This window comes from Cibotium barometz, chromosome 26 (assembly GCF_041138505.1).
Source record: "Cibotium barometz isolate CiBa-2024 chromosome 26, ASM4113850v1, whole genome shotgun sequence".
Taxonomy (NCBI): Eukaryota; Viridiplantae; Streptophyta; class Polypodiopsida; order Cyatheales; family Cibotiaceae; genus Cibotium; species Cibotium barometz.
In genome coordinates this window covers 7,130,159-7,142,126 of record NC_141071.1, presented here as the reverse complement: position 1 = coordinate 7,142,126, position 11,968 = coordinate 7,130,159, and the positions used below count along the sequence as shown (strand labels likewise).

General features: G+C 38.7%; 1 protein-coding gene and 1 pseudogene across 4 annotated transcripts; one reads left to right on the top strand and one right to left on the bottom strand.

Annotated features, from left to right (window-relative positions):
- Window positions 1-213: 213 nt before the first annotated feature.
- On the bottom strand, window positions 214-4,180 carry LOC147623613 (uncharacterized). Of its 4 annotated transcripts, none has more exons than XM_086820184.1 (5): window positions 3,759-4,180; window positions 2,977-3,096; window positions 1,782-2,765; window positions 710-1,162; window positions 214-572 (listed from the first exon to the last, which is right to left on the bottom strand). In XM_086820184.1, the coding sequence occupies exons 2-5, from the start codon at window positions 3,085-3,087 to the stop codon at window positions 336-338; spliced, it is 1,785 nt and encodes a 594-aa protein (XP_086676310.1). In that variant the 5' UTR covers window positions 3,088-3,096; window positions 3,759-4,180; the 3' UTR covers window positions 214-335. The 4 variants fall into 4 exon arrangements, with proteins under 4 accessions (XP_086676310.1, XP_086676311.1, XP_086676312.1 ...); XM_086820185.1 differs by having other exon boundaries at window positions 2,977-3,073; window positions 3,759-4,179; XM_086820186.1 differs by having other exon boundaries at window positions 214-600; window positions 3,759-4,169.
- Window positions 4,181-9,516: 5,336 nt separating this feature from the next.
- Window positions 9,517-9,645, top strand: LOC147623612 (U2 spliceosomal RNA; annotated as a pseudogene).
- The last annotated feature ends 2,323 nt before the right edge of the window (window positions 9,646-11,968 follow it).

Genomic DNA, 11,968 nt, shown 5'->3' with positions numbered 1-11,968 from the left:
TTTTCACCTAAGTCTATAATAATTACAAACACTATTGTGAACTTTATTCATGTTGACTACAACTCTCTTATACATGTGATTAATATACACAATTGAGCTCATGCTTTTTTACTATCACTTATTCATATGATTTCTTGGCAAGATTATTTTTTGAAAAAGATATTTTGTAGCCATCAATTATCAAACTTTGAACTATATGGCACCTTAGGATTTCAACAATTTTCACAAATAATAAAGCACCAGACAAATATTGTGTTTGTTTATTTACAAGGATTACACATCCACGTAGCTTGAAATGTCAAGGGTTACACATCCATGTAGCTTGGAATGCCAATTCAAGTATTTTCAATCAACTCCACTAATGTGAATTGACAGGACTTTGAATGAGCTTGGAATGTCGGCTCAATAGTGTCAATCAACTCCACTAATGTGAGCCGACATGACTTTGAATGAGCTTGGGATGCCCACGGTTTAATGCTGTCAATCAACTCCGTTAATGTGAGCCTGCAAATCTTTGGAAGAACTTTGAATGATTTGGATAAAAATCTCATGCACGGATGTTGCAATTTGCTCTGCAGTGGAATCACATTCATTATTTACCTGCATGATATAAAAGGTAGCAATATGTAATATTCAAGTTAACCAATTATGGCTTATAAAATGTGACACCAACAAACTAACCTATCAAATGAAGCATGTTTATATATACCTTGACAGTGAAGGAGTAGAGGACGGTGTTATCGATGGTGGTCACATTGGTGTGGAGGATGATGAAGTGGAGGTCTTCAAGGGCAGAGATGGTGTTGAGGAGCTGGCGGGGCCGTCGTTGTGAGAGGATCTTTATGAGGGCATCACATTTATCCACCAACTTTACCTCAATGTCTGCCATGGTAGACTTTGCCTGTGCAACCTCCTCCCTACTCTCCATCATCAAGCTCTCCAACATGCATGCCACACCATTATTAGGTGGAGAATTGGCATAGCTTATCATGCTTTGCTGTTGTTGTTGTGGTGGTAGTGTTGCCATTGGTGGTGGCGCTTGCATTATCACAACTGGATTTGCCACCAACCTCCTCCTCTTTTGTGACTCTAGACACTGAAGTAGTTGTTCTAACTCCCTCACAAACTCAATGGCACCTCCTATTATAGAAGCTTGATCACCCTGCAACCATACATATAGTTAAAATAGAAGGAGCATCATTTTCTATATATATATACAACATATTAAAATAAGGTTGTTTACGCTAGATAGTATAAAACCAAAATAGAAAATCTATACGATAAAGGAATTAATGATTTAGGAATTGAGATGAATAGCACATCAAACATAGATATATTGCCATCCATGAATGTTTATTATATCACTAGCCAAGATGGCATCAATAATAGCTATATCCTCCATGAAATGCACATCATTACCCAAGGGTACATATACATTTAGGATACGATTGAATAATATTTACCATCCATTGCCAGTTGGCTTTGGCCTAAGTGGCAACACCTTGGGCTGCACATCTAGGGTTTGATCCCTATCATCTTAACACAATAACTAATGTTTGAAGAAGAAAAGAAAAGTGAATTGATGGGCACACTGTAATATGAAACTTTTGCAAGCAAAATTTATGCCTTAATAATTAACCTCATGACATGAAAATACTAATGAGATGGCAGAATATTGAAACCAAAGTGAATTGACGAATGAGAATCATGCAAGAGAATGCCTTAATAATTATCAACATGATGACAATAATGAGATGGTAAATGAGAAGTATTAATAGTACCCTTTGGACGTAAGAAGGTGGCATGAGAGCTCGTAAGACTCGGAGATGCTCGTTCATTTGCCGCCTGCGATTACGCTCAACGGCGATGTGGGTCATCCGCTGGCTCTCTCTCTCCTCACTGTTCTTGCAACTGCCCCTCACTGAGCGCTTCCTCTTAGAGCCCTTTGGATTAATCATGTGTACCACCCGGCCGCCCATATCAACATCATGATTATCATCGTACGGTTCCCCATTCGAGAACACTTGAAGCGAGTAATCAACTCCATCCCCACCAATAGGAAAGCTAATCCCTCCATTATTAAGCTTAATCCTTGCTGCAGCTTCTCCCCCATCGATCACATGATACTGCACTTCATCAATCACATCCGAGCAATTGCGGGGGGAGGTAATAGTCTCCAATTGCAATGAGCTGAACCAATTATTGCTCATTCCATATTGTCCATTTGCTCTTGATTCATTTAATGGCATTGGATCTTTCAGACACAAGTTATATTGATCCTCTCTGCTGTTAATGTAAGGCAGAAACCTTTGATCAAGCCCTAATTTGATCTGATCAGCCAACACAGGAAGCTTGAGAAAGCACACTGGATCGAATCCAGCTTGCTCCTTAGAAGATAAATTGCTATCAATGTCTTGAGTATCAGTTACCCTTGCATTATGATACAGATTAAGGTGCCACGACGATGATCCATCACTAGCAGGCATATAATTGAATTTTTCAGGAGGAGAAATATTCATGTTATTGGTGTGATCAATGGTGGGTGCGGCTCCTGGGTGTGAAAATTGCATTGCACTTAGCATGTCAAAAATCACGCTCCCTTGCATCATAGCATTATTGTCCGGGTGCTCGCTATTATTATTATTAACACCAGCAGAGGCAAGCTGGTCATTAATGATTGCACTCTCTTGCAATGATAAGGGAGGCTTCACCACATTCAGCTGATCCACAAGTTGGCACTCCATTGATAGCAAGGCGGAGTTTGCCTGGTCATTCACAAGAGCTCTTTCAGATTATAGGATTGAATAATTATGCAAACTAGAAATAACCATTATCATTCACACAAGCACCACTAAAGCTAGATTATTATTACTGCAATCTAGCATTAATACGAGCATTAACAGTACTTACTGTGTAGTTACTACGAGACTTAGAAGCTGCCTTAAACGAATCATTAAACGCGTAAAAAGCACTTACATAAGATCCTTGATCTTCTTGCTCCATTGGAATGGTGGACAGGAGACGAGACAGAGCGCTCAAATCATTATCTTTGTAGTAGAATCTAGGTATGAAGCTGCGAGTAAACATGGCGGGGTACTGTAAGTAAAAGAGCCTTAGTAATGAATGAAAAATACCATGGATATCAATAAGAGATGGCTTTCAGACATAAACTCAGAGCAACTTGGATTTAAAACTATGCACACTGTGTGTAAGTGTGCGTGAGAGAGAGAGAGAGAGAGAGAGAGAGAGAGAGGTGGGAGGCAGACACAGAGAGAGAGACAGAGAGGGAGGGATGGATGGATACCAAATAGACGACAACATCACACGCCTATAAACAAACAAAAATTTTGCAAAGGCGAATTGGCGATGTACACTTGTAAGTGAACGTGCAGAGAAGACTCATGCTGCAAAGGTCCACGCTGAACAAGACGAGCTCGCCAGAGACACTCGAAAAGACTATTACAGTCTAAGTGCGCATACAAAAGTCCGCGACGATGCAACGTAAGATTCCAGAGGTTACACGGCTACTGTTTTCTTTTGGGTGGTTGTGTGCGAGGGAGAGATCATTAGGCAACAAAGCTGAGTGTGAGTGTGAGGGTGTGTGTGTGCGTGCGTGTGTGTGTGTCTGTGAGAGAGAGAGAGAGAGAGAGAGAGAGAGAGAGAAGCTAATCGTGTGTGTGTGTGTGTGTGTGTGTGTGAGAGAGAGAGAGAGAGAGAGAGAGAGAGAGAGAGAGAGAGATTATTCACTAGCTTCTTACCGAGAGAAATCAAACAACAAAGCTGCATAATACAAAGGCTGCCATGGAGACCCAGGTACATTCTAGCCAGCAGTACCCACGTTTGACCCTTTGGTTTTGCCATTCGCCATCACCTTACCTAGCATCTCTCAACCGAAAGAGATCATTGAGAGTCAACTCCAAGTACCTCCAAGATAGCTGGGTTCTGCATGTCTGCTTGCCTTCTTGTAGGTTCAAGCCTCGCAGTCGGAGGACAATTGCGCCCACACACACACACACATGTATATATACTCGGTTTCCCTCTCCTTACCATGGCCCCCCACGTTTGAAAGTGGCCGCGGGCACACGCATACTCTCCCCCTCCCCATTATTTGACTAATACTCGCCCTTTACATGTAGAAGCAAGTGGTGCTCATTCATGTACATCTTCACATGGGCTTTACTACTTAGGCGGTTATAAAAGTTATCACTCTTCCTACTAGGGCACGTTAAATTTTCTTTTGGAAATTTTCCCTCCCTTGGCATCTGGGGATGAGTTCACAACACCACACATGCTACTTCTAAATTTTCATGTGTGGGCAGAGAGGTCTACCACATGTAGTTGGGGGTACTGCTCGAAAATAAAGTTTTTCCTTTACTTCCATCTCAGAGAATTGCAGGTAGCTTTTGTAAGCCTTACAAGTTTAATCACTAAACTCTCCAATTTTATGACCTTCAAACTCAAAATCAAAAGGCATTTTCTGAATTTTGCAGGTGTGCAATTACACTCTGCTCGGGTTCTTTTCTAACATTGGATGGGGGTTGATGTTGTCTAGGCAACCCTCCAAATAATAAAAAATATAAAGATATTGGAAATACATTTCCCTTCAAAACCAACAAATTGGTTGGAAACATGGACCAAAGTGCCTTTTTTGCAACCCCTTGAAATTGCACCATGGCGCTTTACCAACCACCCCCCTTAATTTACAAAACACAACTTATCTTACCCTTAAGCATCTACTATCACTTGGGAGCAAGAAAATTGCTTTAAACATTGCGCAAGTGTGCGCCAAATCCCTAGCAAGTTGAATTTTAATTGGTCCCCCTCAATTGAAGACCTTGTTACCAACCTCTAGTGGTTGGCCCTGGCTTGCTTGTGGATTTCCATATGCTAGCATCCATGTATACCAACATGTGTCTTTACATGATGGTGTGTAAAGGGGGCTTAGTTCTTGGTTACATTTATTCACTCAAATATAAACAGATTTAAAAACTTTATAATTCAAAATTCAAAATTTTCTTTAATTCCCGTCTACACATTTTTCAATTATGAAATTTGGCAATGTCAAAAATATACATAAGAAAAATTTCAAGTTAGCATTAAATTTTCGTGAAATATTTTTTATGAAATAGATTTTGTAGGCAAAGATGTATTTATTTAAGGTAGTAAGAAGAAAATGAACTGTTTTAGAAATGTGACATGTCATCAAAATATTTGATAAACTTTTATCCCTAGTAATACAACTTATCCAAAATAATTCAAAAAATTTTGAATTTCAAATTTGAAAAGATGCAACATAATTAGAGAGGTCCCAATGGCTACTGTTACATGATCTTTAGGAATATACATATAATTTCCTATATGTGTACATTTTTTAATATGAATATTTTCACATGCCTATTATAAGTTGAATGCACTAGTAGCTAATAAACAGGGCACCATTTGTGAATGTGTTTAAACACTGTAAATGAACCTTCTCTCCTATGCACACATATGATATTATACATTTTTGTTCAGTGAAAACCTCGAGATCCTCCCTTTGTTGTTTTAAGGTGACGATGCGTAAAGAAACCTATGCATGCATCATAGTTGACCTATCATGTTGTACAACGTTGCGATAACTTTTTTCATTTGCATCCATAGGTGTGGAAAATTGTGGTTCCATTCTGTTAGGGCAGGCACCTTCTCTGTAAAGTCTTTGATTGATACATCTTACCTTTTGGTAATATCGTACATGGCACCCCTTCACCTAGCTCTTCTAGCTCATTTGCTCAACAATGAGCCTAGCCTAATACAAAATGACTAGTCAAATGAAAAACGATTCACCCTTTGGAACACACAAGAAAATCTAAAAAATCTTCACAATGACTTTGTAAAGCCTAAATTAAGCGAGACTTGACACAAAGGTACTTGTATGGAAACTCTAGGGCAACAATGAGAGGCTCATAACTTCCTTTTATTAGTAGTTATTTGAAAATGGATAAGGATATAGAACACTCCGCAAACTTTTAAAATCAAGAAACATTTGCACCAATCAAGTATCAGGCTTGCAGTTTCATATAGCATTTGATGGCACGCACTCATTATCAACTTCATAATCTAAACTTACAATCAATGACATAATAAAATGTGATTATAGCATAAGGGTGAAAAAAATAAAAATTCCATTGTTGTATGGAAGTGCACCAAGGTCCAGAACTTAATTGTAAAGGGAAGTTCTTGCCCATAAGGAGAAAATGCCCATATTTTTTGCATGGAAAAAATACTTTTTAATGGTTCCATGAAAAGGTAGTGTGCTTACAATCTAAATAATGTAGGGATAATGGAATTCTAAGTTACCGTTCAAATGTGGTTATATTGATTGGTGTTTTTTAATTGTAAAGTCTCTATGGTGACATCACGGCTTTTTAATTTTATAGTAAATGTTGATTGGTGTTTTTTAATTGTAAAGTCTCTATGGTATATATATCTAAACACACACACACACACACACACACACACACACACACACACACACACACACACACACACACACACACACACACACACACACACACACACACACACACACACACACACACACATGCACACACACAAATAGGGTAATAGATTGGTTAAGTGAAGTGCTAGCATGGCTTGAACATGATGATGAAGGGCATCATTTTCTTTGTGACAAGCATTTCGACCAAATTTGGATTCCACTCTAAGCATCCTTCCAAACCATATAAGGTATTTGTCTTTGGGATTTTTTTCGCAAATAATAGTATCAAGAAAATAATTTTGATTTTGAAAATTATGCCAAAATTTAGATGCAATTTTAACTACTTTTTTACACGATGCAAAGTTATAAAATATTAATTTTATAATTTATACAAAAGTATAATTTTAGGGGCCTAATGTGAAGCAAAGTTTTTAAACATATCGACACTTACACACCTGAAAAAATTTTAAGTAATTCTAGAGTTTGTAGGAGTGTTATTAACTGAACCAAGTACTATTGTGTGAAGAAGAATTGCAGGACTCAATCTTTCATGTGATTAGTCGATTGGACTGAATTGCATTGTACTTTGAGCATCCTTGCTAATAGTCCATAAAAAATGTTTGTCTCGAGCAAGGATTGTTCAAAAGACATTGATATAGTATTAGAACTATCTTGTATTCATGACTATTGTATCCATTTTAGTATCAATTTGGCCTTTAAAATTATGATGCAAAATTAGTTCATAATAAATTTTAGATTATAATTTTAGGGCTCTCCTCCGCGAGAATTAAATATAAATGGCCTTAATGTTAAAAAAGTACTAGCACATAAAATTCGCAAGATTTTACCTCTCTCTTGACTTTTTAGCAATGTTACTTAGATCTAAAATTTATAGTTCATTGAATAAATTATTCCACTTACTATGGTGCAAAATATTTGACGCAAGTGATAAAGAGAGAATATTCAACGCAAGTGATAAAGAGAGAAACTTCAATGAGAAAAAGTACATTTCTCCATGTATTGTTTTAGAGTAACATCCTTTTAAGAAATGATATGTATATTTCCAAGTCTGTGTATATATACCTATTCTTTAGTACTCTTTACCACATGTGATATGTAGGTTTTCTTAAGACTGTGGCCCTCGGGATTCGATATCATCTACAAGCATTGGTGGGCATGGTTAGGTGCATACGATTTGCCATGGGCAGGGTAAACACACCTTCACAAGTGATTCCTAAATAAAGTACATAAAACACAACAGTCAAATGTTCGATACAATTTCAAAGTAAAATCATTGAAAAGTTAAGCTCTCTATGTGGGCGATTCAAGAAATGAGGAAAGGTTCTGTTGGGACTTGAGGTGCATGCACCCAAATGCATGTGCAGTTACGCACATGCACATCTGGGGGCGGCGTGAGCAGGCGTGCATGTACACCTTGGATGCATGCGCATGCGGTAGCATCGTAGTGATTTAATGCTGGTTCCTTTCATATATGCTATCAGATTAGATTTTTCATATGGAAGTGATGTTGAGTTGGGTTTTTTAATATAGGTTGAGGCTTAAGAGGAGGAAATAAGAGGGGTGGAGGTGGGGGTGCATGTGAACCTTTTGATTTTGGCGGTGTAAAAAGGGGTCATTGGCCATGGGAAAGTGGAAGGTGAAAGGATAAGCGTGACTAATCTCTGAGACAAGGCCGTGACTTTTGTTGAGTGGTCGTGTATGGGGCGCGGAAAGGTGATGTGAACCATACGCTTCCTCTCCAGAAGGGAAAAGAGGGGTTTGCATTTACTCAGCATCACAGGCTCTTTCACCGCCCAACTACCTCCGCCCGTGCATCCCGTCTTTGTCCGCCTGCCGTTTGCCGGACGTCCTCCCGCCCTCAACTCTGATAATATGCTTGCGCATTCTAAATTTTAAAGGAAGCAATCCTCTCTTGTACACATACGGACCTCAATTCATAGTCTTTGTCCATTTTACTTTTGAGGTAGTAGGAGGAACTTCCACTCCATCCCTTTTTCCTTTCTTTCAAAGAGTATGACTGATGTTGGCCATATGGGCGGCCTCGTCGGCCCGATTACGCCGGCCTGCTTTGACCACTATACACGCATCTTACTTTTCTCACTGCTCACGTGTCCAAACTTACAAAGAACTTACAGTTTCTAAGGGTTGACATGTCCAAATTGGATAGCATATCTAAGGCCATGCTTTTCAAGGGCTCATGTGATGAGCATGTGATTGTCTCTTTGTCCATGATGGGTGGAAATGGCCACCACTCACTCCCTTTCCAAAAACGACTCCTCACGGCTTCCCAATCATCCTTTCGTGTAGAGCCCTTTTTTTTTTGGAAAGGGAGCTCTTGGCATCCATTCCCCAATCTGTCATGGCCGTATGTAACACACCACGTAATGAATGCCGGGACGAACATGTTAGCAACCAAAAACGATTTTTTCATAAGTTGTGGGGTGAGGACACATTAGCTATCGGAGCAATAAAAAACGAGGGATGTCGATCAAATCTTAACACATTGCACTACCTAGTGACCGTGATGGTCGGGAAACTTTCTCCCATCTCCATTAGCATTCATCTTCTATTCATAACATACATAGCAAGAAACTAATTTTAAATGCACTAGGGACAGGGCCCAAGGAGCAGTGGGATATGCACTAGGGCCAGGGCCCAAGGAGCTCATACCTTTCTTGGCCTTTTGGCTGAACATCCTAACATGTCTTACCTTTTAATTGCCTTTAAAGTGCATTGCCTTATAAGCATGGCACCCCCTCTCCCCCTGCTCCTGCATGCCACATAATGTATGGTGGACGTGGCTAGAAATGTTTTTTCTGTAAGCCATTATGTGATGTACATTCTCTATCAAAGTGAAAAAAAGGAAGGGTGCTGCTTGACATATGAGCATGCCAATTGGTAAACTCCCTAAGGTCAACTTCATTTTCTTAATGTTGTTTTTTGGTTTTATAACTTGGGTGAGTGGGGCAAGGACCATTATGATGTACATTAGGCCCCATAGGGAGCTCATACTTTTCTCCACGTTTTGGCTAAGATTTTGGCTAAGATTAAGCATAGTGCCTGCTCTTATGAGTTTAACATCTGATGTGTGGCCCCATATGCCACTTTGATTTTAATCATATTGTTTTCATAGAGACATACCCATTTAGACAACTTGGTTTCCTTATTGAGGCTATATATGTGGTCTCTAAATAGCAGTGTGTCATAGGTGTGGCACCCACCATCACTTATGACGCCCACCCTAAGGTTCCACACCTCAGGTGAGCCTACACCCCTTCCGAGATGGATCTTTGTGATAATCCTCTCTACTTGAAGGTGTGGGAAAGGAGGGGCCTTCAGCATTCAGTGCTTCTCCCCCTCTGGAAAATATCACTTGCCCTTGCAACTAAGCGAGAAACTTAAGATTGGTTATCACCTTGTTAATGTCCTCCTTAGAGTTGTTCTTTGGGTTCTTCCCTTTTTTATGAGATGGGCTCTACTAGCCCATATAAGGGGTAGCCTCAACCTTTGGTTTCCTCCTAGATTAGCATTAGAGAGGTATGAGCATCTTCCATGGACTCTTCGCTACTATTAGTCTCACTTGAATGCAAACTTCTCCAGACAAACACACTTTGATGTGTGCTAGCCGAAGGGCTAGATCCAACACAACTTTGGTAGAAAGTGTCTTTGTTCTGGAATGACTTCATCTCCCATAATTTTTTTGGATCTTAAGTGTATGAAAGGGTGTTTCAGCAAACTAATTATCAACTTTTGGACACAATTTTTTGTTTGTGAACCTTTGGTTACCCAAAGATTGAGTTATTCATGACGTGAATAACTCCGATCTTTCACATCTAACTTTTTCACTCATCTCTCAAGCCCAAGGTTACCTTTTTGACTAGTATCGTTCCTTACTTAGCAAGACTAGGCATCATTCACAAATAGGTTAACCCAAAAGATGATCATAGTGTGAAAATTGAAACAAAGTCAAGAGTGAATAACCCGAGATAGATAGTCACGATCATGAAAAACTGTGGTTTTTCATGCCAATTTTTTTTCAACATTTGGATACTAAATCACTACCAATAAAGTCCTACAGCCTATTTATAATGATTGGTCACCTCAAAAGTCCAAACACATGAAGTAATTTTGGTGTGAATTTCTCGAGAAATTCATGGTCTCTCGCTTTTGTGAGAGAGAACTATCGTGAATGACCATCTCTTCTTGCCTCCATCTAGGCATTGAGAGCCTTCTGTTCACCCCTTTGCTAAGGAGCATTTAAATGTGAAAAATGGAGTGAGGACGTGGCAAACGAGCTAGTGCATAAACAACGAGAAGATGCATTTGGAGCTTAAAGGCAAGACCCAAGGACACATGCTTTGGTAAGGCTAAGGTAAGCTCTTTACTTGAACATATTTGGCACTGCTGCCGAGGACTAGCCTAGGGCTTAGCTCTATTTTTCCATCCCATTCCAAGCTATTGGTATCACCCAATAGCCGGCAAAATTTTTCTATCCTTTTATATCAAAATCACTTGTGGTAAATTTGGATGATTAACCATATTCATGTGGACTTTTCAAAGACCCCAATTGATTAAAATATTAAAATTCTTATGAAATTCATGGCATGATTATCTAGAGGTTTTTCACCCATGAAAACTCAAAACACCATATTAGATAATTTGGAAAAAATCCCATTCCCATTTGAAAAATGGGAGCATGGTGAACTTGTCCAAAACTTTGTCAAAACCCCCTCATGTGACATATCATCGGAAAGATCTTGAAGAGTAGAATCTAAATCTATGATCTCTGATAAATTTGGAGTTAGTATGTTTAAGATATGTCCAAAACTATATGGAGTAATTGATTCCCAAAATGTGAGATTTATCCCAAATTACCTAATATTGACTTTCAAGATCTTCATGGCCGGAAAGGGTATGTTTTTTCATGCTAGAACTTTTTATGAATAAAACATTGTTGCGCGGAAAATAGGTAACTGACGAGGGTTACTTAAAAGATTCCCTCCCAAAACGCGTGAAAGCTCAAAAATGGCTTAAAAACATAGTTTATTGAAAGCACATATAGAATTCCATGTATACATTAAAAACTACATGAATTTTGACATTTGTTTCAAGATTGAGAACATGTGTGACCTTCATAGATTTATAAACTGGTATTGTTTGTGACATAAAAAATAAACTTGACTTCCAAATGAAATAGGAGTCCACACAACTTAATGAAATATTAATCTTTTTTAATTTAAATATTTCATGAATGAAAGACACTTCTTTTAATGGACTTTCAAGGAACAAATTCTACCACTATGCATAAATATGCGTGCACATTATTTGACAAGCACTCAAAAAATATTAGAATACATAACAGTATAAGCTTGATAATTTATGAAAAATCCTACGAACTTCCTTGAGTCTATTTCAAGACCTAAATAGCAAAGCCTTGAGTATATGCTTACCTTGATGGTTTGCATGACA

Coding starts and splice junctions, on each gene's coding strand:
- LOC147623613 (XM_086820184.1), bottom strand. CDS start 3,087: ATGTTTACTCGCAGCTTCATACCTAGATTCTACTACAAAGATAATGAT. Junction 2,766..2,976: donor AAGAAGATCAAGGATCTTAT/GTAAGTGCTTTT, acceptor GTGAATGACCAG/GCAAACTCCGCCTTGCTATC. Junction 1,163..1,781: donor CACCTTCTTACGTCCAAAGG/GTACTATTAATA, acceptor GTATGGTTGCAG/GGTGATCAAGCTTCTATAAT.